Source organism: Bipolaris sorokiniana (genome assembly GCF_000338995.1).
Source record: "Bipolaris sorokiniana ND90Pr unplaced genomic scaffold COCSAscaffold_2, whole genome shotgun sequence".
NCBI classification, from domain to species: Eukaryota; Fungi; Ascomycota; class Dothideomycetes; order Pleosporales; family Pleosporaceae; genus Bipolaris; species Bipolaris sorokiniana.
Window position 1 is genome coordinate 1,220,606 of NW_006911896.1, and position 27,685 is coordinate 1,248,290.

The 27,685-nt window shown below is 51.8% G+C and overlaps 12 protein-coding genes across 12 annotated transcripts; 4 read left to right on the forward strand and 8 right to left on the reverse strand.

Moving 5' to 3' along the window:
* Window positions 1-174: 174 nt before the first annotated feature.
* On the reverse strand, window positions 175-864 carry COCSADRAFT_156741 (uncharacterized protein; the record flags this gene model as incomplete). The annotated part of the gene is made up of 1 exon (XM_007697755.1): window positions 175-864. One exon carries the CDS (start codon window positions 862-864, stop codon window positions 175-177), a length of 690 nt encoding a protein of 229 aa, XP_007695945.1.
* Window positions 865-1,353: 489 nt separating this feature from the next.
* Window positions 1,354-2,917, reverse strand: COCSADRAFT_33236 (uncharacterized protein). Its single transcript, XM_007697298.1, has 5 exons — window positions 2,582-2,917; window positions 2,175-2,205; window positions 2,011-2,125; window positions 1,778-1,959; window positions 1,354-1,721 (listed from the first exon to the last, which is right to left on the reverse strand). The coding sequence occupies exons 1-5, from the start codon at window positions 2,612-2,614 to the stop codon at window positions 1,582-1,584; spliced, it is 501 nt and encodes a 166-aa protein (XP_007695488.1). The 5' UTR covers window positions 2,615-2,917; the 3' UTR covers window positions 1,354-1,581.
* A 910-nt stretch (window positions 2,918-3,827) lies between these two features.
* COCSADRAFT_271313 (uncharacterized protein) lies at window positions 3,828-5,219 on the forward strand. Its single transcript, XM_007697756.1, has 2 exons — window positions 3,828-4,373; window positions 4,449-5,219. The coding sequence occupies exons 1-2, from the start codon at window positions 3,978-3,980 to the stop codon at window positions 5,079-5,081; spliced, it is 1,029 nt and encodes a 342-aa protein (XP_007695946.1). The 5' UTR covers window positions 3,828-3,977; the 3' UTR covers window positions 5,082-5,219.
* Window positions 5,173-7,753, reverse strand: COCSADRAFT_133875 (uncharacterized protein). Its single transcript, XM_007697757.1, has 2 exons — window positions 7,232-7,753; window positions 5,173-7,181 (listed from the first exon to the last, which is right to left on the reverse strand). The coding sequence occupies exons 1-2, from the start codon at window positions 7,594-7,596 to the stop codon at window positions 5,453-5,455; spliced, it is 2,094 nt and encodes a 697-aa protein (XP_007695947.1). The 5' UTR covers window positions 7,597-7,753; the 3' UTR covers window positions 5,173-5,452.
* Window positions 7,754-7,808: 55 nt separating this feature from the next.
* COCSADRAFT_108651 (uncharacterized protein) lies at window positions 7,809-9,311 on the reverse strand. The gene is made up of 2 exons (XM_007697758.1): window positions 8,701-9,311; window positions 7,809-8,647 (listed from the first exon to the last, which is right to left on the reverse strand). The coding sequence occupies exons 1-2, from the start codon at window positions 9,125-9,127 to the stop codon at window positions 8,010-8,012; spliced, it is 1,065 nt and encodes a 354-aa protein (XP_007695948.1). The 5' UTR covers window positions 9,128-9,311; the 3' UTR covers window positions 7,809-8,009.
* Window positions 9,312-9,864: 553 nt separating this feature from the next.
* Window positions 9,865-11,812, reverse strand: COCSADRAFT_33241 (uncharacterized protein). The gene is made up of 5 exons (XM_007697299.1): window positions 11,607-11,812; window positions 11,455-11,559; window positions 10,737-11,401; window positions 10,582-10,683; window positions 9,865-10,527 (listed from the first exon to the last, which is right to left on the reverse strand). The coding sequence occupies exons 1-5, from the start codon at window positions 11,656-11,658 to the stop codon at window positions 9,985-9,987; spliced, it is 1,467 nt and encodes a 488-aa protein (XP_007695489.1). The 5' UTR covers window positions 11,659-11,812; the 3' UTR covers window positions 9,865-9,984.
* Window positions 11,813-13,762: 1,950 nt separating this feature from the next.
* Window positions 13,763-15,621, forward strand: COCSADRAFT_156746 (uncharacterized protein; the record flags this gene model as incomplete). Its single annotated transcript, XM_007697759.1, has 3 exons — window positions 13,763-14,182; window positions 14,232-15,479; window positions 15,529-15,621. The coding sequence occupies 3 exons, from the start codon at window positions 13,763-13,765 to the stop codon at window positions 15,619-15,621; spliced, it is 1,761 nt and encodes a 586-aa protein (XP_007695949.1).
* An 859-nt stretch (window positions 15,622-16,480) lies between these two features.
* On the forward strand, window positions 16,481-16,949 carry COCSADRAFT_79526 (uncharacterized protein; the record flags this gene model as incomplete). Its single annotated transcript, XM_007697760.1, has 2 exons — window positions 16,481-16,565; window positions 16,690-16,949. The coding sequence occupies 2 exons, from the start codon at window positions 16,481-16,483 to the stop codon at window positions 16,947-16,949; spliced, it is 345 nt and encodes a 114-aa protein (XP_007695950.1).
* Window positions 16,950-17,243: 294 nt separating this feature from the next.
* Window positions 17,244-19,168, forward strand: COCSADRAFT_271368 (uncharacterized protein). The gene has a single exon (XM_007697761.1). The coding sequence runs from the start codon at window positions 17,537-17,539 to the stop codon at window positions 18,953-18,955; it is 1,419 nt and encodes a 472-aa protein (XP_007695951.1). The 5' UTR covers window positions 17,244-17,536; the 3' UTR covers window positions 18,956-19,168.
* On the reverse strand, window positions 18,823-22,928 carry COCSADRAFT_108662 (uncharacterized protein). The gene is made up of 6 exons (XM_007698226.1): window positions 22,581-22,928; window positions 22,497-22,516; window positions 22,313-22,407; window positions 20,060-22,231; window positions 19,732-20,009; window positions 18,823-19,682 (listed from the first exon to the last, which is right to left on the reverse strand). Exons 1-6 carry the CDS (start codon window positions 22,583-22,585, stop codon window positions 19,412-19,414), a joined length of 2,841 nt encoding a protein of 946 aa, XP_007696416.1. The 5' UTR covers window positions 22,586-22,928; the 3' UTR covers window positions 18,823-19,411.
* Window positions 22,929-23,287: 359 nt separating this feature from the next.
* COCSADRAFT_33246 (uncharacterized protein) lies at window positions 23,288-24,368 on the reverse strand. The gene is made up of 4 exons (XM_007697300.1): window positions 24,162-24,368; window positions 23,999-24,063; window positions 23,686-23,910; window positions 23,288-23,624 (listed from the first exon to the last, which is right to left on the reverse strand). Exons 1-4 carry the CDS (start codon window positions 24,201-24,203, stop codon window positions 23,501-23,503), a joined length of 456 nt encoding a protein of 151 aa, XP_007695490.1. The 5' UTR covers window positions 24,204-24,368; the 3' UTR covers window positions 23,288-23,500.
* A 135-nt stretch (window positions 24,369-24,503) lies between these two features.
* COCSADRAFT_33247 (uncharacterized protein) lies at window positions 24,504-26,992 on the reverse strand. The gene is made up of 2 exons (XM_007697301.1): window positions 26,087-26,992; window positions 24,504-26,011 (listed from the first exon to the last, which is right to left on the reverse strand). The coding sequence occupies exons 1-2, from the start codon at window positions 26,876-26,878 to the stop codon at window positions 24,932-24,934; spliced, it is 1,872 nt and encodes a 623-aa protein (XP_007695491.1). The 5' UTR covers window positions 26,879-26,992; the 3' UTR covers window positions 24,504-24,931.
* Between the last annotated feature and the right edge of the window lie 693 nt (window positions 26,993-27,685).

The window sequence follows — 27,685 nt, forward strand, 5'->3', positions numbered from 1 at the left end:
CATAATCGAGGCTATTTCCCCTTCCTCCTCCATCCATTCCATCCATTCATATCCCCCCTCCCTACTTCCTCCTCCTCCTCCACCCCTTCCCTTTCCCCCATGTCTGTGTCATTACCTTTCAGCCCCCTTCAAACCCACTCTTCCGAGCACTCCACCAAACACTCTAACGAGCGCTTACTTATACTCCCTCTTCATCCCCATCTTCAGCACCATCTTCTCGACACTCGCCTTCTTGCGCTCTGTCGGCCACGGCTTATCCGACAGAATAGCACGGAGATTGTGGTTCGTGAAGGCGCGCTTGACGGGGTCGATGCAGCGGCGGGGGCGGTGGGCAAGGAGGGGGGGTTTGGGGATGGCGATGATGGTGCGGGTGCTGGTGCGGGTGTCGGGGGGTTTGATGGTGGAGATGTCGGGGGGCTGGGTGGCAGAAGTAAGGGAAGAAGAAGAAGAAGAAGAAGAAGGAGAAGGAGAAGAAGAGGTATGTTTCTTATGGGGCGAACTTGGTGCGGCACTGGCTTTTGAATCGCTGGGGTCGGTGCCGTTGGGGAGATGAAGACGGTGGTGCTGGATATGAAGTTTACCAATGCCATTGCGGTCGTCCTTACTGTGGGTATGTTCGTCGCAGATCTTGGGATGCTCTACAGCACGTACGTCGGGAGACGAGATACGAACGTGGTGGCTTCCACTTTGACTGCCCTGGTGGCTTGATTTGTAGGTGGAGCTGACACGGCTGTTGCCTCTACCGCTGACGGGGCGATGTTTATTGACACCAGTACCAGTATGTGCGTTGAGATATTGACAATCTCTAGCACTGGGGTTGATGCGATGATGTTTTTTGGGCTCATGCTCAGTGCGAGGGGCCATTGTCTTGGCTTAGACAATGGAGTGTTTGCTCAGAAGGAGTTGAACCAATACCACGTGCAAAAAGTGCTATGAAAGTTGATATTTGTTGAGGGCGAAAGGGATTGGGCTGGCAACCGGGGGGTTTATATACATGCCAGTAACGTGTCAAGTGAAAGTGAAAGGAACGATACGGCATCTTGTGACGTCAAGTCAGTTCACGCTCACTGTGACAGGATATCCTTTTAGTAGTAGCGTTCAGCGGTGACTGTGAGTATCCAACAAGCAGTCACACATTAGACCATTAGCGGCATATCATCTGTTTGTCATGCTGCTCTGGGTGGAGCATCTGATGTTGGTAGTGGCTAAGACTAATACACTGGTAAAAAAACATACGTAAAAAGGCAGGACCGATTAGGGGTAAACAGGAATGAAGCTAGGTGAGCAGAAAGTGGTGGAATGTATAAAAGAAAGTTGACAAAGATTTGATGGCACGACAAATACATGTTCATCGTGCACGTAATAGGAACACTACTTTGGTATTTCATATACGAACAAGGAGCATAACAGAGAATGCTGTTGCCTAAAACTAGGTCATTAACCCAACCCGCGTAGTCCAAGAGAGCAAAAGATGAAGAAATCCAGCCTATGTGTGCGCCACACTAGCGCCTTGAACGTCCAGCCATGAGAAAGCAAACAAAAGGGCCATAGGGGAAGACAGGTCAAACCCGGCATGGTCATCTAAATATCATCCATGTTGCCTGCAGCTCCATCTTCATCGCCAGACTCGTAGCTGCCAACTGAGCTCATCTCGTCATCATCGCCATCATCCTTGTCAGAGTCCTCGGCAGTATCTTTGCTAGCGTACTTTTGTACATACTCTGTTTATTTTTTAGTTCCTGGCCCGCATTCACTGGTACTTTAATACTGTACGTACCTTTGACTTTGGCGTCGTAGCTCTTAGGTTCTCTCATGAGAAGAGCAGCAGCTTCTCCGTTCAGAGGATCGGTCGGGTTGGGATATCGAAGGAGTTGAGGGAGAAAGACTTCGAAGATGTTGATCATGTCGTACATTGGCGACCAGGTTTGGTTGATGACGTCCAGGCAGACGGAGCCGGAGCTATTGATGTCAGAAGATGGTTCGAGGCGATGATACAAGGCAAAGACATACAGCTCATCAATATTGGGGTGGAATATCCTGTTGACGAAGCCGATACTGGGGCTCTTGTAGGGATATTGGTCTGGCAGTTCGACGTGTATCTTCCAAAGGCCGCCTTCGAATGGAGCTGTCTGTGGTTAGTAAATGGTATGTAAGACAGGGAGATCCCGACGTACTTTCCGACGGACCCTTGAATCTGACATAGAACTCTTGCCTGGGACATGTCAGCGCTTGGACGCATGTTGGGATGAGACGGTAAGATGAACTAACACTATTAGATGTTAGCGGAGAGTGTTCATAGGGTGAAAGGATGATAGCTCACTGTTGTCATTGACTAGAGTTACTTCATAGTCACTCATGAGCCTGGGCGCTGTCAGCTGGCATTCTTGTGTCCCCATCACTGTGGCGCGAATTGCTGCAATAGGTGCTAGGTTGTTAGACATACATCCTATTTACCTGTTAGCATCATACTATGCACAGAGTGTTTAGGCCACTCACTTCATTACCTGTGTTTATGGGAAGGGTGCTCAATTAGCTCTTGTCCATCCAACAATCAATGGCAGGGGGTTTAGGTCCCACATACATCCGTCTCGATACGTCTCTTTGGCGAACTCATTTTGGCGCAGGACGTGTATAGGCGAGTATATTAGGTCTTGTTCTCGCAATGCTTGTATTCAAAGCTGAGTCGTAGGAAGCTCGCAGCGTGGTCGCGCAGGGCGGAGTGGCGGCGAAGCTGTTGTGGAGTGGGCGGCGGGGCTATCGATACCGGAAGAGGGGCGCCGTGGCTGGGAGAGGGCAGGTGGCGTGTTGGTCAAATGGGGGTTTCGATTTCGTCGAGTGCGGTATGAATTGCGTGTATGGGTTTTGGAGTCGTATTTATCGAGCACAACGTGCTAGGAGTCAGAAACAGACAGGCGCGAGGCACGAAGATGAGGGAGTCGTCACGAGATCACGAGCGATGATGATAGTGCGGCGGCGTGTCACGCTTGCGCACGTCTCACCTGGGCCAGCCATCGGTGAGACGTCGCACGCCGCCGAATAATCGATCGAATACTTTCAAACACACCTATTGTGCAGTCTTCTTTATGACCGGGATGCGCGATGATTCGCTATCTTGCGACACTCATTTGACGTCTAGGCACACTAACCAGGTACTCGAACATGTCGACACGACCCTTACCTTATGACGAGAGACTGAACAGTTCTTACAGCAAAAGTCATTATGCGCATAGGGAGCTGCATTACAGATCGCACGTGCTTTCTATGATACATACTCGAATCTCTCAAAGCTATGCGTGTACTCAGACATAGTTGACTGATCCATCCATGCATCATTAGCCAGTCCAGGGACCCCTTGGATAGCCGGTCATTACTCGATTGCATGACTCGATGTGCAAAAGTATTACCGATCTTATACGCAGAGAGAACAAAGGCTGCAATGCCTCAGCCACAAGCCTGCTCGACTCGTCTATACTGTCTTGTTCGGACTCCGTTTCTGGCAGTCCAGGGCGGGCATGGCCCAATCAGTGTGGAGCAATGCCGCAGCTTCCCCGAGGTTGCGCCCACCAATTCACCGCTTGTCCGACGACGACGACAACGACGACCCCACCAAGGACATGTGCTGCAAAACAGAAGAGTGAGGGAAAACATCAAGAAATCAACTGCTGAAGACTGTTGAGAGCCCAAGTATTCGGCATTCAACTCGGGGAATTACAGCGATTACATACCTGTCTGGCCAGAAAGGAACCAACCACGCCCCCCTGTCCGTCTCGGCCAACGATGATCCTCGGTTCATTCTAAACAACGTCTGCTCAGAACTTCGCTGAAGATATCATCACAATGTCCCAAAGCATAAGAGAACGCTCGTCGCACTAAATCATGGCTGACCACCCTGCCTCCTTATTCTCTCAGCCGCCGCGACACATTTTCTTCCCTTTAGAAAATACCACCCCCGTCGCTGTAGCCTTGCCGGTGCCGCCATGATGTCGCGTGCGCTATCCAAGACATTACGAGTGTCTTCGCAACTTACACCACGGCCTTCCTCACCCTTAACAATACCGCGCATCACACTGTCCGCCACACAAGCACGATGGAGTTCGCATTCCCCGCTGGGCACACCACCCACAAACACACGCAAACCCGTCACCCTCAATACCCTGCAGGCACTCTACCGCAAGGGCGAGCCAATCACCATGGTCACAGCCCATGACTTCCCCAGCGCACATGTCGCCGACCACGCCGGCATGGACATGATACTCGTGGGCGACAGTCTCGCCATGGTCGCCCTGGGCATGGAAGACACAAGTGAAGTCCTAATGGAAGAAATGCTTCTGCATTGTAAATCCGTCGCGCGCGCCACAAAATCCGCCTTTACTGTACTTCTTCCCCTCCCTCCCCAAAAAAATCCTCTCCTCCCATATAACAACTGACTAACATGCGAAATCGCTCAGGTCGGCGACCTCCCCATGGGCACCTACGAAATTTCCCCCACCCAAGCCCTCCAATCCGCAATCACAATGATCAAAACCGGCCGCGTCAAATCCGTAAAACTAGAAGGCGGCGCCGAAATGGCGCCTACCATTTCTAAAATAACTCAAGCTGGTATCCCCGTCCTCGCTCACATCGGTCTAACCCCCCAGCGCCAAAACGCACTAGGCGGCTTTCGCGTCCAGGGCAAAACCACAGCTTCTGCGCTTACCCTCCTGGCAGATGCACTGGCAGTCCAAGATGCCGGCGCATTTGCAGTCGTACTTGAAGCTGTACCCGCGCAAGTAGCTGACCTCGTCACGCGACAGCTGCGCATCCCGACGATTGGGATTGGAGCTGGCAATGCGTGTTCTGGGCAGGTCCTCGTGCAAGTTGATATGCTGGGTAACTTTCCGCCAGGACGCTTCCTGCCCAAGTTCGTAAAACAATACGGCAATGTTTGGGGGGAGGCGCTGGGGGCGCTCGAGCGGTATAGGGATGAGGTTAAGAAGAGGGTGTATCCCGAGGAGAAGCATACGTATCCCATGGCGCAGGAGGAGTTTGACGAGTTTGAGAGGGTGGTGGAGGATGAGAGGGAGAAGGTGGATTTGCTGTGATTTGAGAATTTATGAGTATGTCTTTTCTTTTCTTTTATTTGGGTATAGAAAGGGGGAGGAGAGATGGGCAGGGACGATGGTGATGTTACAAGTCCACTTTTTTCAATTTCATTATGTGAACCAATACATGATATTTACTCTTTTTTTGGTTCCTCATTCAAATCATGCCCTATGCATTCTGCAAGTGATCGTAAAATACATGATGAAGAAGAGAAGAAAAAGACTTTTTGGTAAGGAGGGGGTATACAATATATAATACAATGATGATGACAGAAAGAAACCCCCCCAAAGAAAGAGAGGCGTGACCGTTACTTCATGAGGAAGAGACCAAACTCAGAGAAACTTCCCTTTTCTCTTCCCTTTCCCCCCCTTTAAAAGTCGAGTCGAGGTTCCCTTCTGGGGCGGTCGCCGAAACCACCACCTCCTCTCCTGTCACCTCCAAAGCCACCTCCTCCTCTCCTGTCCCCTCCGAAGCCGCTTCCACCCCTACGGTCTCCCCCAAAACCACCTCCACCTCTTCGCTCACCAAAGCTATCGCCGCCTTTTCGGTCACCACCAAAGCCACCGCTTCTCCTCTCGCCACCGAAGCCGCCTCCACCTCTCCTATCACCTCCGAATCCTCCACTCCTTCGGTCACCGCCAAAACCTCCTCCGCTTCGTCGGTCGCCAAAGCCACTTCCAGACCCACCTCCAAATCCGCCGCTACGGCCGCCACTGCCACCAGATCGCCTCTGGCCAGACATGACAAAAGATGGTGGTGGAGGCGGAGTCTCCATACCCCATCCAAACTCTGCCAAACGGTTGGCACCCTCAATCAGGCTCCGCTTATCGCCATACCATTGGTAGCTTCCAAACAGACCACGGAACGCGGCATCGAGATGGTCGGGGTAGACCTTCTTGTGCGCCTCGACGCAGTCAGATAGAATCTTGCCAACGTTCTCCGGGACCTCAACAGGCTGGCTCATGTCAATGGTGGCAGTCTCGAGTTCGTGCGTTGCGTCGACAAGAGGCAGGTCACGGAGACGACGGCGGACTTCTTGCTTCTCAAAGGGAGTCAGGATGATCCATCCCTCGCCCTCCTTGCCAGCACGACCGGTACGACCCAGACGGTGAATGTACGAATCGCGTTCGCGAGGGAGACCCATTTGAATGACGTGCGTGACTTCTGGGAAGTCCATACCACGTGCGGTTACGTCAGACGAGAAGAGAATGCCAGACTTGGCGAAGCGGAAGTCGTCAGCGGCCCTTGTTCGCTGCGCTTGAGAGAGCTTGGAGTGGATTTCAAATCCACGGAGGCCGGATAGAGGGGTGTTGCGCTTGAAGCCGCCGCTGAGCTTGTAGAATACTGATGACGCGAGCGTGACTTCAGCAGTGCTGTTGAAGTAGATAATGGCCTTAAATGGGCGGCCACCATTGGCCTGGAACTTCTGGTGCTCCTTGAGAACCAGTTCATAAAGAGCAGGAATGTTGTTCTCAAAGCCAGCCACCATGACCATCTTTTGAGGAACGCGCTCGTGTGTGGGCTCCTCATCTTCACTGACGCACTTGGCGAAGTGGAAGCCAGGACGCATCGTCTGACGAACCAGGTTGACAACATCGCGGGGAATCGTAGCAGAGAACATGAGATTTTGGCGCTCGACCTCTGCGGGGTCGGGAAGAAGCGTCTTGATGTCGTCAATCTCCTTTTGGAAACCATCGTCAAGCAGGCGATCTGCCTCATCCATGACCAGCGCATTCAAACGGGGTGCAGCAATGCCAGAGTACTCGTCAGACAGAATGTCGTATAGTCGTCCTGGCGTCGCAATCATGAGATGACATCCTTCACGCTGCGTCTTCAGAAGCATGGCCCTTTTCTGTGTACCTCCGACTGCAACTTGGACGACAATGCCAGTGCCAGAGACTACCTTCTTAGCCTCGACTGCAATTTGTTCGGCAAGCTCGCGGGTAGGAGAGATGACAATGGCCCTGATGTCGTCGGGTTTGGCGCGTTTGTAGCCTTTGGCCTTCTCGCCGAGCTTGGGGTCATTTTGGATGATTCGCTGGATGACGGGAATGAGGAAACCGAGTGTTTTACCGGTACCAGTCTTTGCCTGTGCAATGCTGTGGTGCGTTAGTATAACATTCGCAATGAACAAAGCAAAGATTCTTACATATCCACCCCGCTCAACGCCTCATTGATGGTCCTGCTCTGCACGTCCGTCATGGTCTTGAGTTTCATCTGTTTGGTGATGGTGTTTATGATATTGGGGTGGACGAGTCCTCGAGTGGCGAGATCCTGGAACTCTGTGACAGTTTCATTATGTTCTTCACTCTGTTCCGCCTCTTGTGCCGCAATCTGTTGCCACTTTGCGCTGTGATGGAAGCCGGCAATGGCACCGTTCGCAAGGCGCGACGACTGCAGCGGTATCCTAAGAAGGCCGGAAGTCTGAGTGAGAGGTGTGCGAAGTGTCCTGGTTGAGATTGCCGCCAGACTCCTCGAGAGGGTCGCTGGGCATCTTCTTACTGCGCCGAACATGATGTGGGGGAGGGGACGGCACGCAGTCCGAAGAAATGAAAGGGGTATCTAGAAAGTATGCGACAAAAAAGAATGCGAGTATTTTTTTTCGTGCGCCTCAATGAACAAAGCGGGTGGGCACAAGAGAGAAATGTGCGGCAGTCGAGTTGCCAGAAACTTTGCCATTCACTTTTTCGATGGGGTACGTGCACAATCCACATACTAGTAGAAAGCCCGCCGCCCGCACCGATAAGATAAGGCCCTTCCTCTCCACCAGAATCACATCCATCATTCAGGGTCCAACGCAGCAAAACAATATTGCAGAATAATCCAAAAGTAAACACGAGTGTTACCATTCATAAAGCCATGCGTCTATGCAACCGTGAAAATGCTCAAACACCGCCCCCAATGCCAATAAGAAAAAAACATCCCCTCTATTTCTCCTCTTCTACCTCCCCACGTCGCTGCCCTTCCACCGCTTTCATAGTTCGGAGACCCTCGGCGAGGCCTTGTTGCACCCCTCCCGTCACACCAGTTATCCACCACATGGTCAAATCGTTAAAGGTCTGGATAACCATGCCATCGTTCATCTGACATACAACCTGCGAGAATCTGAGCGCCTTCTGGCCAAGTTCATCGGCAGTTGCTACACTCGTGTTGATAATTCGCTGTGTGACTCGGTGCTTCTTCTCAAATCGATACGCATGCGAAAGGAAGAGCCGAATGTACGGCAGCAGAAACTGCAGGAAGAGAAACGTCTGCAGTACAAACGCTGCCGTTATGCGGTGTATGATAGTAGGATTCTGTGGTGGTCTTTGTGCAGGGTCGGAGCTCTGTGGCGTGGCACGTACAAGCGCGCCTGTGTTTGAATCACTGACTGATTCTACAAGAACCTGGGGAAGGGCGGCCTGTAGACTCAGCCTTTCGTCTGGTGTGAGATTCTCTGGGAGTCCTCGAAGCAGATAGGTGATGCCATGTATGTATAGTTGTCGAATGAGTGTTGCAGACGCCTCGTCCAAGCCACCAGACGATGCGTTTGACTCTCGAGATGCCTGTTGCAGTAGACTTATGCCTAGATATAGTGTAAGCAACAACGTTTCTCCTAAAGCACCGTCTTCATCATACCTAAGCCAGCATATCTCCATCTGACGCCAGAACGCGTTTCTTGAGCACCAGGAACCACCAGAGGCATGGCCCTTGAAGAAGCTTGGCCTTCAGACACATCGTCCGCAAAATCGACTTCTGCCTCACCCAAAGCAGCAAAAAGTTTGTGTGGTGAAACGGTTTCGCTTGGAGGCATGGTAGAGTATCCCGGTGGCGGCGTCACAGGCTGCGGTAACTCTATCACGGTATCGGATTTATTGTAATAGGCTCGACTCCGTACATCGCCAAGAGACTGGCGGAGCGAAGGTATCGTGGGTAGGCGACTCGACACCATGGTGGGAAGTACGTTGTAAAGCATGCTGGGCCGAAAGCTGCTGTCTTTGATCTGGGCAGGAGACACCGAGTTGAAAGTAGTCGCAGATGGTTCTGTCGATTCGGTCAGGAGCATTTTGTCGTACCACCGCCCCGCTAATAGACGCTCCCTACACTATCAGAACGCGATGCTTCACCCACGATTAACGGCGGATGAGCGAGAACAACAGACAAGCAAAAGGATGCGCGAGGATGTTTGTGAGGAATTGCAGAGGTCATTTTGAGTTTTCGCGGCTGCACAACGGCCGTCCTTGTTTCGCTGAGACTGCATTATGCCAAATCTGTCAAAATCTAAATCCCAAGGCTGGCGAGGACGGCTTGCATGTGAAAGTGTTGAGCGCGCGCCGCCGTTGAAGCAGCGCCACCTTCCAGGGGTTTTCCACCCCTGATAGCCGAGCCCTCCGACCACCAATGAGCTGGATCGGGCGAGAACGTGTGTGCAACGTTCGATCATCCTTCTCTTTTTACACTCTCGTCACATGTCTGGGCCTTTAACCTCGTAAAGTTTAACTGAACCTTTGGCTCTTCTTGTTATTTTGTCTTTTCCCCCTACTTGCTATGTACCACCTGACAACGTGCGCGACTAACTGTGGATGCGCGGTATCACATGTGCGTTTTTACCCGATCTTTTCCGCCTCCTTATCTTCGCACCCCTTCACGTGCTGAGATCTTTGCATTCTCGTATAGCATAGTCTTGGCATATGTCATATCCAGGGTCTAATTGTGGCATCAAGTAGTACGTAGCGGGCAACGCTGATATGAGGCACGGCGGAGCCTACTAGTGCAGGGCACCGTAGGAAGCGTCAATGTAAGGTAAAGCAGGAAATACTACACTATACAATATAGCAGAGTATGGTGGTGTATATACAGAATCTGGTAGGTATGCCATATTATAGAGGATAAAAAGTAGAATAACAGCCTGAAGAAATATTATTAGAATAACTCACTTTTACCCCAAATCTCTACTATTGTAGATGTAAAGGAGAGTACAGGAGTATTACTGGTATACATGACACCCTTCTCCAACCCGTCATCAAACCAAATTGAGGTACCTCCTAGGTGTACTGAGAGCGCGCCGATAGATTGATAGTCTATCCTAGCTTGGGTAAAGCTCCCTTTTAATACCCTGTGGGTAGGGTAGAACTGAACAAGACAGTCTGTATACGCTCCGAGTGGCAAAAGTACATCTACGAACGGATCGCTAGCTACTCTATCATCTTTGAGCAGACAAGATGGATAGAGGCAGAGAACAAGATCTAAAGGCCCGTGCTCTGTAGTGCCATGGATATATAAGAGTCGACCAGCAGACCGTTCTGTGATCAATCTCCATATAGTTTGGCAGGATAGCTCTGTAGGGGTACCATGAGCAAGCAGCACTAGCTTGGTCAGAATCAAGTCAGGTGCTACTAAGCTAAGCTGTGTGAGATGGTGGAGACTGAGGGAGTTATCTTTCCGCCGAGATATCGTCGTTGCAACCTATAGGTCTTAGCTTCCTAAGTAAGTGAATGAATACAAAATAGAACATCTTACCGCTGGTGGTATCATCCCAAAACGCTGAAAATCCGGACTGCCACATTGGTGGTCTGGGAAACAACGCCATATGGTATTAGCTAGCTGGGCAAGTAGGAAAGGCTATAAAGATATATTAGTATAACATTGTAAGTTAAAAGATGAGACTGAGTTACCGTAGACATCTCTATAAGCGTACAAAACTGTTTCCAGTCCAGACCAGTCTCTAACATTGAGAGCCATTCCGTAATAGATCTGATTATATTGTCTGTCTCACCATGTATCTTGATAATCTTGCTATCTCTCTGGTCTCCGATAGCTATAGCCGAAAGTAACTCTACTAATGCTTCGACAGCTTGAACACGTACTCTTCCAGTAAGCCTATGGGAGTATGAGCTAGGAAGCATTGCAGCCACTGGAAGAAAGCGTTGTCTGCTCTGTTTCTGGGGCTGTGGCATGGTGTTATACAGTACGGCAACCAGATCCTCGTCGTCACTCTCTTCTCTGTGATTGTTGGTAGACATTTCTTCCCAGATGCTACTGCTACAGAGGCTTTGAAAGAGAAGCCTGTATCTGTCTAGGCAGTTGCGGGGTCGTTCGCGGATTGCGTAGTTTGTACGCCGCTCTTCTAAAGAAATGTAAGGTTGATCCCCTCCTATTATCAACGCTATGGCAACTGCAAGGCCTTCTAGCGTGAGAGTAGTAGTCTTATCCGGCTTAAACGGCCACACACTATGATGTAGTAGAACTTGGTGTAGAACTGGTGTAGCTATGCTTACGCATTTACTATCCCAAGGGCATAATTCTTTAAGAAGACTCTCGGTAGAGGCTATATGCCAACCTAGCTAGTGTGAGCATAAGAATAATAGCAAAAGAACGCACGGCTCTACATACATTGTTGAGGCGTATCTATAGTGCTGTATTTGTGGAATTGCTCTATCGTTGAACGTGGGATCCCATTAGGGTATAGGCGTTTGAGTAGGCTCTGCTGTACGTTTTCTACAGAGATAAGTGAAGGGAAACGTTAATTGAATATGATAACATACTAGGAGATGGGTAAAGAGAGCGGAGTCTCGCAGAATCGCTAGTTGCAGGCATACTATACTAGATTCTTCTTGTTTAGGTAAGAAAGAGATTGCTGTATGTTAGTCAAGATCAGGAATTCTAGATGAAATATAGCATAGTACTTATCGAGTGTTTTTCATATGTAATTAGAGTCTATATTAATATAGAACCACGACCCCGCTTACACGTGACTACAAGCTAAGCGCCTACTAAATTTAGCAACAGTATTGATTAGCTGTGTCTATGTAAGCGACCAAAGTCGTATTTTGCTTCTCAAATAGCCTTCCTCGTGTGTGCAACTAAGGAGACTGCACGGAGATCTATCCTGGATCTTCCAGGATTAAGTTCGTGGTGAAGACGTGCATATTTCCGCTCTTTGTCATCCGTATGTCGATCCCGCGCCTAGTGATATGGTAGTCGTGTGCAGCATTCCATCGTAACCTCAAAAGCGAATGTGTGAGCGCGTCACCTTCCAAGCCGTCTTCGGTGCGGGATCAACATGCCAGTTGCCTTTTTTATATATATACGTCGGTAGTGATGGGAACGATATGTCGTTGTTTGCGATGCCATCGTCGGTGGGCTCGGTGGCGTTGGGGTTGGAAGGTTGATGTTGTACATACCTTGGATATGTTAATAGGCTCAACAATCGTTCGAGTCAGACCACCTCAATGCAACCGCGACTCTGAGTATAAGCTATTGTCATGTTCCTTCTTCATATTGTTCTGGTCATGCGCTGACACAAGTGGGATTGACCTCGTGGATGAGTTCCTGGAGGTATTCGCAATACTTGCATACAGCATCTGCAAGGCCATATAGGGAAATGTCCATGACCCGTATATAATTTCGTGTCTCGATTTGACCGGCAGCCTACTCAAGAGTCGCATTTAACGGAGATGACGACATGGTCAGCACGGACTATGCAGTGCATAAGGAAATTTCGACCGTTGTGAATTAAGTAGAAAGGAAAGTTGACACCGAAATCGAGGTGACGACAAGAGTTCAAGAGGACTCGATCAATGCTTGAGGCATGGGGCCTGGCTCGCTCCTGAGATGGAGTGATGACATCAGTGTAGTGAATTTTGGAAAGAAGAAATGCCTTCAAAGGGGTAATTTGCTGGGTGCATGTGTCCGATGCATGTTTTATGAGCTGTAATTGGGGACATGTCCATGGATACGCATCAATTAGCCATTCATTTCCAATGGCGAGGGCAGAATAAGTAACATAGAAACCTCCCTAGGCTGGGCTAACGCCGGGGGTTATATAACAGCAGCGTTTCCTTTTTCCGGATAGTTTATCGGATAGGTCAGATCACCACCTGAGCCATGGGATGACGGTGACCACGACGGCAACCGGGTAGTGGAGATCCAGTTCACAGACTCGGGGGCCACGAACGATGAGGGCGAGCAGCCGTTAGTGTATCGAACACGGGGGGGAAACAGTGGCCATGAAGGCAGATGCTGGCTAAACAAAGGGCCGACGCCAAGAGGGGTTGTCAACGAGGCCCCTAACACATGTTTGATGAAGACTCAGGCTACGGGAAAGGGGTGTTGTGGTTTGATTAGCAGGAAGAAGCCCTGTAGAGACGCGTGCCAATAGCATCGTCGAGAGTAGGTGTTTGGAGAAACAGACAGGATGAGGGTGGCGGAAGGCTAGTGTGTTCGCAGCAGCATGTCGTGCATGGACGATGTTGACAGCAAGGGTTCGGTTGTTTGGTTGCCAGGCAGATTATTTGCGTGGTTCGCGCGACACCTGGGGGCTAGTACCGGATGCGGCTTAGCACCCAGCGAGTATCCATCATCATACCAGCCTCCACAACAAACTCTCTCTTTCCTTGGTCAAAGAACGCAGACCCTGGCCTGCAGACGCGCTTCTCCTTCGCTCAATCCGCTCCTGTACAGCTCCCTCCTGGTCTCTCGCTCACTCTACCATACCGACATGGCTGCTACGCGCTGCTGAAAACCCTACTGACGTGCCTGTTTCGTCGCGTCGTGAGCTGCCACCACCATCACACGCTCACCTGCCCCTCCCGTCAGCCTATCTTGTACCACTACTCAACCACACCAACCCACTGCTGTTAATAGCGAACTACGCATGGCAGCAGTGGCTGTTCCTCCCTCGCCGCAGGTTCTTACAGTCATGTCGAACCGTCGCGTCCCTCTCGCCAATATTCAAAATGCAACAAACTCCCCAATGCGCGCCCCAGCTACCGGAGGAAAGCGCCAGCGCTCCTACGCCAGCGAGCAGCGTGATGGAACCTATGGCCAACCACCGCCCAAGAAGCAGATGATCGAGGTCGACGATGCCGAGGCTCGTCGTCACGGCCTTGTGCGTCGTAGTGGGGCCCAACCAACCGCCTTGACCCGGAAGCTCGAGGCCGCACGAGAGACAAAGGCCCCTACCAAGCAGGCCGCACAGCGAGCCGCCCAGGACTTGGAGACCATTCGGCAATGGCAGCGCCATTACCGCAAGCTCTTTCCGCAGTTTGCCTTTTACTTTGACAGCGTCTCGGATCCGCAAAAAGACAAGCTTATGAGCAGAGCCCGCATTCTCGGCTCGGTACGCGTACTCACCCTACCATAACGTTCCCATTGCTAACACTATACAGCGCGAGGTCAAGTTTTTCTCTCGAGAAGTCACCCATGTAATCACTACGCGCCCTATTCCCGTCGACATTGACGGTAGCTCCTCGGCCCACAAAGGAACCGTCAATCCCGCCCAGCTTGAAAACAAGAAGTCAGTGTTCGATGCTGCCCTTGAAAAGTCGGACCGTGGTGATATCCTGTACAAGGCCAAGAGCCTGGGAATGAAGATATGGTCTGTCGACAAGGTGCAGCGAATGATTGATACCATGTTCAACAAGGAGACTGGTGAAGATGTATCCAGCCACCCCACGCGTCAGAGCACGACCACGCAGCACAAGGGCCGTCCTGCTGATCTACAAAGGTTACTGCAAAATGAAAAGTTGGATCGCGACTACGTCATGGCTTCGCAAGACATGATTCCACTTCGTGGATACTATGTCTACGTCCATGATATGGATGAGGTTACGCGACCAGTCATGATCCGAGAATATCAAAAGGTCGAGAAAGAGAAGGGGAAGTGGCCGCAGTTCCGCGCCTCAGGTAACGGCAAGTGTCCGTTTGTGGAGGATCCCCATTTCGGCCGCAGACAGCAGGAAGAGCAGGAAGCGCGTCGTAGACAATCGGCAGCAGCCCCACGCACGCGTGCCGTCTCTGCTATGGAAGAGAAGAACGCCCTTGTTGAGAACAACAACCTCGCCCGCCGTCCTAGTGCCCCCGCTATCATCACAAAGGAAGAGACCGATGACGCAAAACCACTTGACCCACCAAAGGCCCTCCCCCTCAAGCGCTGTAGCACAACCGATGGCCAGCCACCCATGTTTGGCAGCGCCCAGGCTAGCATCCGAGCAATGCCCCGTTGCATTGCTGGTGAGCCTGTCGCATCTGGATTGCAACAGTCCAACGTCACGTCTGCCATCCGCTCCCAGATGATTTCCTCCACCGCTGCTGCTCCTCGGGCCGGCAACAGCAAGGAAGTCAACCAGCTGAAACGAAAGGTCCTTGAAAAGAACAGCATGCCCTCGGCGAATACGAATAGTGGCCATTCGTCCGTAACCAATGATGTCAGGACCGCGCTTAGCCAAGAACACTCTCAACCCATGCGAGCAGCCAAGCGCAAAGCCCAAGAAACCCTCGGCCGAATGCATGATGATGGAGATGAAGAGAGACAAGCTCGTAAAGCTGCAGCTCTCCGCAGACGCAAGAATGTCGAGAAGGAGTTAAAGCCGGGTTACTGCGAGAACTGCAGGGAGAAGTTCAATGACTTCGATGAGGTACGACTCATGATCATCGCCCTTGGGGCAAGTTGCTAACAGCATACAGCACATCGTCTCCCGCAAGCACCGCAAATTCGCGGCAAACATTGACAACTGGGTTGAGCTCGACCAGCTACTCGCCCAACTTGACCGTCGGTGAGCCTCGTGGCTCATGCAGAATACACGGTCACCCCTTGCATCTATCACGGCGTAATGGATGATTCCACTAATACCCACGAAAAGGTCACTTTTCCCCCTTTACAATTCTCACCTTGAGGCTCGCAGGTGAAAACTGCGAGCAAATACCCCTTCTTCATAGCATTTCTGGCGCAGCTTTTACCCTCCCATTTTGGCGACCTAGCACAACCTGCTCATTTCCTTGCTCAGTATAGGCCACGATCTCCGATCCCTGGTCGCTAACGATACACGCGTTCCTTTGTATATACCTATTGCATCATGGCCCTGTAGTCCTTTTTGCTGGTCATTGCGATTGCAAACCGGTTGGTTGGTGGTGTGCGCACGTGCGTGTGTGCTTGAAAATAGGCGTTGGTACCCATGGTGGTTTGAAGGACATTGTCATACTAAGAGAGGATTTGATGACGGATGAACGGGCTGATTATCACAATACCGGAGCTTATGTTTTTATCACTATTGTTTCAGATATGTAGACTACTAGATATCAATATGAAAGTGATATCGTATTTTGTTGCTTCTGCTGGTTTATTGTAGGGATGCAGTCTAGGTGGTGGGGCGCTGATTGGTCAAGTCGACGTTCATACCTTCCACCTGACCATCGCTCTTACCTTCACCTACGCTCTCTTAGCCGTGTGTCAGTCAGCGCATCACTTGGGCCCCCTCGTTACACTGTTGCTTTTCCTCGTCGACAACTCCCATTTCTTGGTTTCTGGAGGCCTTGTCGCCTTCTCACCGAGGCAAACTTTCACCTGATTTACATCATGTCCGAATCACCCAAAGAAAGGATACCAGAAGAAGATGACACGACGGAAGCGCCACTGAGCATGGCAGCTTCTGTCGTCTTAAGCAGCCTTCCGAAGGATGCATCCAAAGCACTTGAAACGGCCGGAAATCTCAATGTTCAGAAAGGTACAGCCTAGCTCATTACACTCTTCCACGTGTTTGACATGTGTTGCTGTCCGAATTTATCCTACCACATAACATTGCTTTTTCAACCATTTGATGTGCCTTGGGCTAAATCATTCATCTGCAGTAACTATCCGCCTCCAACCCATAGGCTCAGCCCCGCATCTCACTCAGCGTATCTTCAAACTCAGCACCAATCAGAATTTTGCAACCATAGTCCGTTTTCTGCGCAAGAGACTGGGTGTGAAAGAGCATGAGAGCGTATTTTGCTACGTGGGAAGTGTGTTTAGTCCTGGGCTGGATGAGGGCGTGGGAAACCTATGGAGCTGTTTCAAGCAAGGAGAAGAGCTGGTTGTGGGGTATGCTCTTTCACCGGCTTTTGGGTAGCTGGAGAACAAGAATGAACCATGGACAGGAAAGATGAGAGGTTGGTATTTTGGAGAGACATGCAATGTCTTGATGATATGTTGATGGTTGTTGTTTATCTGGCTGGACCAGTGGCGAAAATCATTGACTCGAAGACTAGTAGAGCCTGAGTGAAGTATCTAAGACTTTGTTGCTCCTGCAAACAACACTCAAACGAAATCAGGAACATGGCTTAAACTAGTTACTATCCATGATAGACGATGAAAAGACTTGAAACTTTGCCGGCCCGACTAGCGTATGTTGACGGCAGAGTGATAGGCCATTGGCGTGGCTGGACAGAGTTCCCCACCTCAATACTACTGCTAAGCCACCGCCGATAATCCACGGAATATGGACGGCTGAGACGGCTGAGAAAGCATGGGTTGGACTAACTACCGGATTTTTTTTAATACCGCGATGGCGCCGCGCCAGTTGAGGCTTGACATTAGCCATTCCTTACCCCACTGGAAGATCTGGTCGTAGATGTACACAAGTCGCTACGTAGGACGAGCATTGCCACCAATATAGTCCCAACCAACGGCAGGACCTTGGACGTATGATACTACAAGATGCCATCCAAAGGAGTCAAATGCTTTGCATACATTGCAGCCGATGGAGTCGAGATTGAATTCACCGTTCCGAAACAAAGCGTCAGGCGAAATGCTCAACGCGAGTTTCTCTTCGACCACCTAGAAATCGAGTCGTCGAACCTACCCCGTTTTAAATTCACTGGAAACTTTGAATTCATAGTCCGCCGCGACGGCCGGGAACTGACGAAGCAATGGGTCAGAGTAAACAGCATGACGGGCAAAGTCGAAGACGGTACAATGGTCAACATGGAGCAGACACCCGCCCTGTTCCCAGAAGACGTCGTGATAACCTACGGCTTCTACGACGCCGGACCCGGACTCGCAGAACTACCAAAACAACATCAATGCTACGTAACCGTAACGCCCAACTACGAAAACTGGATGTGCGACAAGATCCCCCAGGACTCTGATCTCGCCAACCGCCCCTTCCACAAAATGGTCCTACCCTCCGCCCACGACATCGGGATGAACAACATGGCGTCCAGCCTGTCTCTGATCAAAAACGCCGGCACAGGCCTCATCCGCGAAGTCCTCGGCCGCTCTCTCCCCCGCGCCCTATCCATCCTCAACAAAGTCAGCGATGGAGCCATCAACCACATCGCGCCGGACATCATCCGCGCCCTCGCCATAACCCAGAAGGACACCCTCGACGCCATCCTCAAAATCGGCGCTCGATACTTTGAATTTCGCCCTGCAAAATGCCACCGCCAGCTCCACTCTCTCAGCGACCTAGACGACACGCTGTACTTCCAGCACGGCGCTATCCCCGGAATGCCGTACCGCGTCTTACTCGACCACATCACCCGCTTCCTGGCTGCCCACCCGGACGAGATAATCGTCGTGCATAACAGATGGGACGGCGTACCCGACGCCTGCCCGCGGCCCAACGCCTCGGACCTCACAGACACGCTATCTCCCCTTTTGGCTGACAAAAACCTCGCCATAGGCACTCAAGACGACATGCAGCACAAATCCATTCGCGACCTCCGCAACGAGCAAAAACGCCTGATCATACTCACCGATCTCCCCCAATACTCAAACTACGACGACGAAGCTAACGCAACACTAACTGGTGATTCCATGCTCGCCCGCTTACATTCCATGTGCGATGGCCCGCCAGCCGATGCTAACGCGCCAGTTACCTTGTTTCAGTGCCAAGCCACGGCTACGAATATCAGAGATGTAATCGTAGCGACAGTCCTGGATAATAACGTGAGTACGAGTCCCATCCTCGCTACGAAGCCGGTGTGCGATGCCAAGATTCTGCCACTGTTGAAGGGGGATGTGGGGAGGAAGTTGGTGCGGGAGAGGGAAGGCGTAGTAGTTTTTGTTAATGATTTTTTTGATGGGGCGACGGCGGATGTCGCGGTGGGGGCTTGTGTGGAGAGGTTGGGGTGAAAAGGGGGATGTGAGGTGGAAGAGAGGTAATGATGTGATTTAGTATAAAAATCTATATGTAAGGTATGCTGAGAGGAGATAGGAGATAAAAGACGATAAGATGAGAAAACGATAGTTCAGAAATATGACACTTCCCTCCCTTTACTATGTAGCCTAGGCGTATGACGCATTCAACGTCGTACATATAACATTTCCCATTCCGTTTGCATAATTTCCCATATGAAAATGCAGCGACAAAAACGTTCCTAGAGGAGAGAGACACACACATCAGAGCCACTTTCCTCCTACCATCCCCACTCCCCTTTCACCTACCTCCATCTCATCCCGATCATCATGCCAAAGAATGAAAAGTAGCAACACCAAAAACACCTCCCGGCCAAACCACGAAAAAGTCTCATATCTTGAAGTCCTTGGGCAGTCAATAATCATCCATCAATCAAGGCAACATGCAGAAGTCTATCGCTGGTTGAAGAACCAACTTGTCCTCTTGCCCTTGCTTGAATCGCTACCGTTGTCGCCGTCCTGCTTCTGGAGGTTGCCAATGACTGGGAGCACGGGGCCGTCCGCAACGGCACCACCGCCGCCACGAAGGGGCTTGGCGATGCGGGAGCCGACGCCGCCAAAGCCAGCGTAGGAGGCGCCGTTGGCGGGCGAGCCGAGACCGCGCGTTGAACCTGCCTTTGCGGCTTCGAGACGCTCCTTGACGGCCGTGAGTTGGGCTTCGAAGCTGTAAGAGGTTAGCACATGCTTTTGGCAAAAGCTTACGCTCAACATACCGATGGTTCGCTGCTGTGAGTTTCTCTTGCGAATCTTGGAGAAGGTTCTCAAGTGACTGTATCCGCTCGTTGCGGGCAATGAGTTTACGCTCTGCAATGGCAACTTCCTTCTTCAGGGAGCTGTTCTGCTCAACAAGCTGGCGCTGAACAACAGTAAGCTGTTCGAGGTTGCGCTCGAGGAACATCATCTTCTTCTGCTGTGCGCGATTGTTCGATGTACGGAGCACATTGTTATATTGCTCGCGCGTCTCGTCTAACGAAATCTCGAGCTCAACAACCTAACGAGTTATTAGCATCCTGTTTCCTACCAAGATATCAACCCACTTACCCGTTCGCAACGGTTCTGCAGGTCACGCATGAGACTCTTCTTCATGTTGTCAAATTCGGCAATTTGCTGCTGCACAGTCTTGCCGTTGATGCCGTTGGCAACGCCGTTAGCAATAGCGCCGCTCTTGATGCGCTGCTGGAGACTCTCGTTCTCAGCCCGAAGCTTCTTGGCCTCTTCAACCAGACGCGCAGTGTCCTGCTTGAGGGTTTCGACAAGTTCGAGGTTGCCCTCTTGGCGAGCCGAGTAAGCGTCAGCAAGGCACGCCTTGACCTCTTCCTTGTCTTGCTCAGAGAGATTACCCTCGAGGAGCTCCTCGTACTGAGCTTGCAGAGTGTCGCAGCGTGCCTCGAGTGCTTCGCGGCGCTTAGCGTGTGCGGTGTCCTCTTCACTCCGTGCAGTTAGGGAAAGCTCTGCTTGTCGCACAATGCCTTGAGTTTCGACAATCTTCTCGCGCAATTCTTGAATGGCATCTGGTGCGATTGCCTCGCCTGCTGAGCTCATCTCGTGAAGCTGGTCGAGTTGCTCGATAATCTTGCGTATGGTACGCTCGTTATCGCTAAAGACCTCACCACCAAGATCGAAGCCAGCCATCATCTGCGCCATGGCTTCGGCCTTCTTCCTCTTCTTCTCGTCCATGGCAGCAGACGTCTCCTTAGCGTTCATCTTTGCGTCTAGGAGCTGTTGCTTGACATCATCCAGCTCAGCAGTAAGCTCAGCATTGGCCTCCTTGAGTCCATCCATGGTGATCTGCGCCTCCTTGCCCTCGAATTGGATCTTCTCAACTTGCATCTTCATCTCGTTGAGTTCAATGGTGATTCGCTCATTGTCCTTGTTGGTCTTGGCATCGCGGTCCTTGTAGTACTGCAGCTCGTCTTTGACAGTTTTGAGCTGATCCTCAACCTTTGCGAGCTGCGACTCCCTCTCGGCAACCTGGTCTTGCAACTCATTCTCTCTTCGCAGGAAGTCGTCCTTTTCGTCCTTGTCCAGCGGTATGCTCGGTGTGCCTGCGCGGTCCAGATCCAATCTAGAGTCCGGACGTGGTGTTTCTGCGTTTCTTGTCGATTCCACTCTCGATGGCGTTGCCGGCCGTGCCAACGAGGACGACTTCTTGTGAGAAACTGTGCTAGTCTCGAGCGGCGGTATCCACTTTTCTTTTGGTACCGTCTCTCCTCCACGCCATTGTGTCACTTCGCTCTCTAGTTGGCCAATGTAGCTTTCAAACGTAGTGACTTGGCCTTGGACCTTCTTGAGCATCGCCTTGAGCTCAGCCGGACTCAGCTCAGCATTGACCTTTGCCTTGTTCTTGATTGTCTTTGCTCGCATACCGAACCGGAGCGTGCCCAGTGTTTCGACGTCATTGTAACTACTTGGAGAGCAGTTGATGATCAAGGTCGTTCGCGAGTTACCACCTAGCGATTCCTGAAGAATACGGGTGAGTTTAGAGTCTCGGTAGGGAATGTGCTGCGTCTTGCTGTCGGTCAAGCAATTGATGACCATACCAAGGGCACTCAAACTCTTGTTGATCTTCTTGGCTTCTTCCAACGTTTGTCCGCTTGCGCCCGTCTTGCCAACCTTTTCGGAACCTGCCAAATCGACCAGGAAGAGCTGACCGCTCTTCAGTGAACCCGTCTCGACATTCTTTTGGTTGACTGTGATGACGAAAATAGAGTGTGATCGTGACGACTCCTGGTTCATGTTCGTTGCTGAGACGGCTCGTGCGGAGCCACCCCTCCTCAGAACCTCGTAAACCTCCTCTTCGCTCGAGACATATACTTCAAGCAGACCCTTGACGTACACACCTCTACTCTTTTCCTCGTGTACTGGCAGGTTGTCGTTTTGGGGAACGAGCAAATCTCGGATGCGCTCCATGTAGATTTCCATGTAGCTGACGCGGACGGTATATTCAATATTGCTCGGCGAGGCGAGGATGTTGGCAAAAATCTGCTGGACGATACGCGGGATGACTCCCTTGCCTACTTCATCGTCCATGTCGCTTCCCATCATGGTGTAGGACTTTCCTGCTCCCGTCTGTCCGTAGGCAAAGACGGTACCGTTGTATCCGTTAAGAATATCGTCGACAGTGGGGCGGATGGAGTAGTTGAAGACATCCTCCTGGCGCGACTTCATGTCGAAGACGCGGTCGAAGGTGAAGGCCCCCGCGGCCTCTTTCGACTGTGCACATGGCAGTCAGCAAGGTGCTGTTGAGAGGGCAGCATAGGGCCAGTAAGGTATTTGGAGGGAGGGGAGGCGCACTTGGATTGTACATGTGTCTTCGGATTTGAACTCAACAATGGGCTCTCCACCGCTCGCTATCTCGACCTTGTTCTGGGGGCGGAAGCGGGCCACAACTGCAGCGTGCCACTGTCAGTAAATGCACACACTCGATACATAGACCACGGGGCAGTGTGTTGCGTTGTTTGGCGGGAGTGTGGCGCACCTTTGATGCTGTTGGAGCCCCTGCGGTAGATTTGTTAGCCATGCGTGACCCCTCCTCGCCCGAGTCGGTGAAGGTGCTACTCACGACATGATTGCTGTTGGACGATGGCACAGCGGCCCAGCGGCCTCGCTCGATTAACTCCTCTCGGGCTCTGTGGCAGGCGAGTGTGTGTGTGCAAAGCCGACGTACACTTTTCGGGTGGCACCGTCACGTCTCGCAGTGACTCGGCGCGTAGAGGTGGGTAATTACAGCCCCCGCTATGGTTAAGGGGAGCCGATGAAACGGCAACAAGTTGATCCTGCTGGGCGGAGCAAGGGATCCCAGCCTAGCGGCGCTCGAGGCACGGGTGCGAGAGAGCGTGTGTGAGTGGGTGGCGGGATATGGCGGTGTTGATGTTTATTGTTGCTTTGGGCGCTGTTGAGCTTGCAGGCCGGGCGTGGGCGGGCGTGGGCGTAGGCGTGGACGTGTGGTGCTGCGGCCAAGGGCCTGCAATTCCCGTAGCGGGACTGCTTTCCTCCCCGCAGCCAACGGCTCTGACGCAGGTCCCGCTGTCTCTCGACTGGTCATAGCACACGTCTCGGGCCACACAGCCTGGGCCGAGTGTAGTAACTAAATAGCACATACATATGTAAGAACGTATCCAAGTCCCTGCTGACAGGCTTCCAATTCCCTCTCGCTTCCTGCCTTGCTGCACCCTTGGGCCGCCTGGCTGTGCCCAGGGCGCTTATGTCACCAGGCCCTGCATTAGCAACCCACCAAAAGACCCGCCATAGCTGCAACACACAGTCGTCATCGAGAACAAGACAAAAGGGAGTGCTCGTATATTCGACTACCTAGCCAAACTTGCCCAAATCACCCAGAAAATCAGATCAGACGCCGTGCTGGAACAGCTGTCCGGCAAAAGCCCACAGACTGCCAGGCTAACACAAGTGATATCGTCCTTGTACCTCATAACTCCATACGATGCCATATCATGTCGTGAACTTCATGTCCCTATTGCTACCCTAGTCTTCCCAGCTCTTCTCTACAGTTTCGCGTACGCGCTTGGTGTACTCCTTACGGTTCTCCTTGTACAGATTGGATGCTTCGACGTTGGCCGGCGACGACGTATTGGGGTCATTGAGCAAACTGTGTCTCTTGTTAGTACCCATACTCCAATGTCTTCGAGGATGCTGCAGTGTAAACTTGCCTCTGAATGCTCGTCAGGATAGCTGCGACGTCGTACGTGGGTGACCACCGATTCTGCAGAATGTCTAGACACAGCTCTCCGGTTCCGTATACGTTGGGATGGAACATCTGGCTGATAAACTTGACGCCTGGCGGCTTGTTGGGGTACGCTTCTTCAAAGTGCATGACCAGGCGGAACGTTCCATCTTCAAAGGGCGTGTCGGCAGGGCCTATTATGACTGCGTTCCTGCACACTTGTCAGTCCAAAGTGTCCCAAGGGCATGGCATTGTTGACATAATCATGTCGTGTGCTCCATGCTTGCGGAGAGCCCTACCAGGTCATTACATTATCAGCAACCGGGGATGCAGATACACCGGCCGGAGGATCAGTCTGCATGCGCTATCCCACTTTGTCAGCTCAATTTACTATGCATAGTCGGCAGTCGTGTAAGTTGCCTGTACCTCTCCCGGAGGGGGGGGGGGGCAATCACTACGCACCTTGAAGTCGCGCATCAAGCGGCGGCGGGCTGCAGTAGACATGATGGCGGAGATAGACAAGCCGAGTTTGGTTGTAGAAAGAGGATATGTCTAGCAGAAACAAAAAGGACGGGGATCAAGAAGGAGTCTGGGAGATTGGTGTGCACCGTGTACCTTTGCTATTGGCGTTGTTGTGTTGCACAGATGGTTGCGAGCGTCGGGCAGTTGTCGCTGGCACCTTCCGCTGCTTATCCACCACCTTGTCTTGCCCCCAACCCAACGCCACCTCACGTGTGACGGCCAATCGCCAGACCCACTTAACCTTCATCTTAACGCCGCCGCTCCCCTCTGCCTCCTCGCCATCCTTCTTGCATGACAACCAAATTTAATTCTCACCGACACTCAACATTTCCCCAGCAAGGTTTGCGCTGTTTTCGGTTGATTTACATTTGCCTCTAACCTTACTACCTGTCTGTGCACACCGCTCCTGCGTATGTGCATCCTCGTACATGCACATTACAGTAATACATCATATATTGCCAAACTCCATCATGAATGCCCCCATAAACCCGAATCTCATCATGTTGGATGCCCAATACCACGCCATACTTACATCCTCGTCAAAGTCCGTAAAACCATAACGCCCTTATCGCTAATTTGCAAGACCAACGGGAAGCTGTGACCCCAACCAAATCATAAGAAAAAAAGCGGGAAAAATCCCCTTTCGAAAAGAGTTATCAAAAGAAATGATGGAACGAAGAAAAACTGCTCATCCCTGAACATCTGTCTCCTCACTCGCCGGCCGCGCCCGCAAGGCCATGGTGGGTTGCCGCAGCAGACTTCTCGCGACCCAGGTAGTCCACTACAGGGAACCGAGCACGCCGCTCCAGCTCATCCAACGGAATGTGGGACCGGATGAAGCGGTCTCGGTCGTTGTATGGGGGCTGGTAGTCCCACGACTCCTTGCGCCCAATCTTCAGCGCACCGCAAGCAAGCTGACGCATGCGCTGGCTGAGTAGAACGTCGTTGTGGATCTTGGTAAAGTCCCACTTCTCACGCGCCTCAGCCTCGAACTTGGCGAGCACCTTCCGGTTGTGAGGCTCCGTGGACCTTGCAAGATCGTGAAGCTCTTGCGGATCTTCGACAAGATTGTAGAGCTGTGGCCCGTCCGCGAGAGAAAAGGTGAACTTCCACTCATGGCGGCGAATCATATACGTTGGAGTGACAGTTCCCTCGCCCATGTACTCACCAAACACTTCATCTTTGCCTGGCTTGTCAGACACTAAATACTCATATAAACTGGTGCCGTCGAGGGGCAGGCGTTCATCAACCTTGGCCCCAGCCAGGTCGACAAATGTTGGCAGCAGATCCATCGTAGACACTGACTCCTTGACTTGCTTGGGTGCAATGTTGGGGCCATTGATGATCATGGGCACTCTGGAACTGTTCTCATACCAGCTCATCTTGTACCACAGGCTCCTCTCACCAAGCATGTCGCCATGGTCCCCAGAAAAAACAACGATCGTGTCCTTGTCTAGCTTACAATTTTTCAGAAGCTTGACGAGTTTACCAACCTGGTCATCAACGAAGCTGCAGGCGGCAAAATATGCACGTCGGGCGCGGATCTTGGCCTCGTCTGGTACTGGGTTGTCCCACAGGTCAATGGTCTTGAGGAGTCGCTGCGAATGCGTGTCTTGGTCGGCTTGAGCAATCTCGACCTTGGGTAGAGGAATATCCACACCCTCGTATCTATCCCAATATTCCCGAATCATGGTATAGGGGTCGTGTGGATGGGTTAGAGAGATGGTCAAAGCAAACGGCCGGCGAGTCTCGGGATCTGATCGGACATAGTCGTAGAGGTACTGTTGAGCCTGAGTGGCTGTGTTAGCAAGAATATCTGGTGTTGCTGCGTCTTGCATTGCGTTGCTAAGCTAGAATAATCTTACCTTGTGCATGACATCCTCGTCGTAGTCTAGTTGGTTGGAGCGCACACATGGGCCGGCTTGCATGACTGACGACATGTTGTGGTACCACTCTTGACGCTCTTCTGGCTTATCCCAGTTTACGGACCAGCCCAGGTCTCCAGGGTAGATGTCGGAGGTGAGTCGGTGTTCAAATCCATGGAGTTGGTCAGGACCGATAAAGTGCATCTTCCCAGCCAGCGCAGTCTCGTAACCCTCTCGGCGGAGATAGTGAGCATAGGTGGGGACCTCTGGGCCCAGAATGGAAGCATTGTCGTATCCGCCAATTTTTGAGGGGAGTTGACCGCTGCACATGGTAAACCTGGATGGTGCACATAGAGGTGAATTGCAGTAAGCGCTCGCAAAGTTGACACCTGTTCGAGCGAGTTCGTCTAGGCGTGGTGTCTTGATCACTGACTCTGGGTCATTGAACTTTAGCATTGGAGCAGCCATCTGGTCAGCCATGATGTACAGAATGTTTGGACGTTTCCCGTCACCAAGGATGCGACTCTGAGATGCATAGGTCTCGGATTGTTGACGAAGGGTTTGAGCGGAAATGAAGTCGTGGCCGCCTTGCTGACCACCCGGTACACCATTGCCCGTTAGGAAGCCATTGGTCCCGTTTCCAAGATGGATACCATTGCCGTTGCTGGTAGAATCAGAAGTGAAGGAAAGGTCGCCACCAACAGGGGCGTGGGCCTCTTTGAGTGTTTGCTTGGCAGGATGAACAGAGGCAGGTGGGGGCGATTCTTGATCTAGCAAGAGACTGGGGGCCATAGTGTTGTATCAATTGTATGTATAGAAGTGCTGGCCTCTTTCCCCGAGTTGTATAATCCAGCGAGCAAGAGGATTTGTATAATAGAGTAAGGTCAAGTTTGGGTCAGAGTGAGGACCGAAGGTGCTTTATAGATGGCGAGAGCGACACGAGGCCCCAGACTAAGCGTTAGGAGCACGGATTGTGTGGGCAAGGCGCAGCCCTGACGCACTTTACAAAGAAATAAGCGGGTGGTGACTTGTTCTGGTCACGCAATCCGACGCAATCCACGCTGCCAAATCGGGCTAGCCGCCTTCCAGCCATGGCAACCTCACCGTTCGAGTCGTGAGCTATTGCAACCACACCGCTGTATCTAGGCGCCTAAGAAAACCAAACGGCCGTCCTTCTCTCTTCCATGCGGGGCAGTGCTTTTCCAGCCAACACGACGCTTTTCTCTGCGTTGAAGATGCTGTTGTCTATGCCCAAAGGTCCAAAGAGCGCTTAATCGCCAGGCCCAGTGAGTTCGGCGTCGCCTGTGCATATTACTACATGTCAGGGCCTACCAGCATCTCCGCTGTCGAATCAGATCCAAGTGGCATTGTGGTTGCATTTGTGCCCATCGTCCGCGACCATACTCTCCCGCTGGGACTGGCTCGCATGGAGTAGCCCCGTGCATCGACGTCGAAGTCATCACGGTGAGCATGCAAGCCCTCGTATGCAGGGTAACATCATGCTAGTCGATCTCGTCCGGCACCATCTGAATAGGTCGAAGCCTGGATTGTGGGCACACACATGAGGATCCCCATGAAGATCTGGAAGGGAGTGAGGTA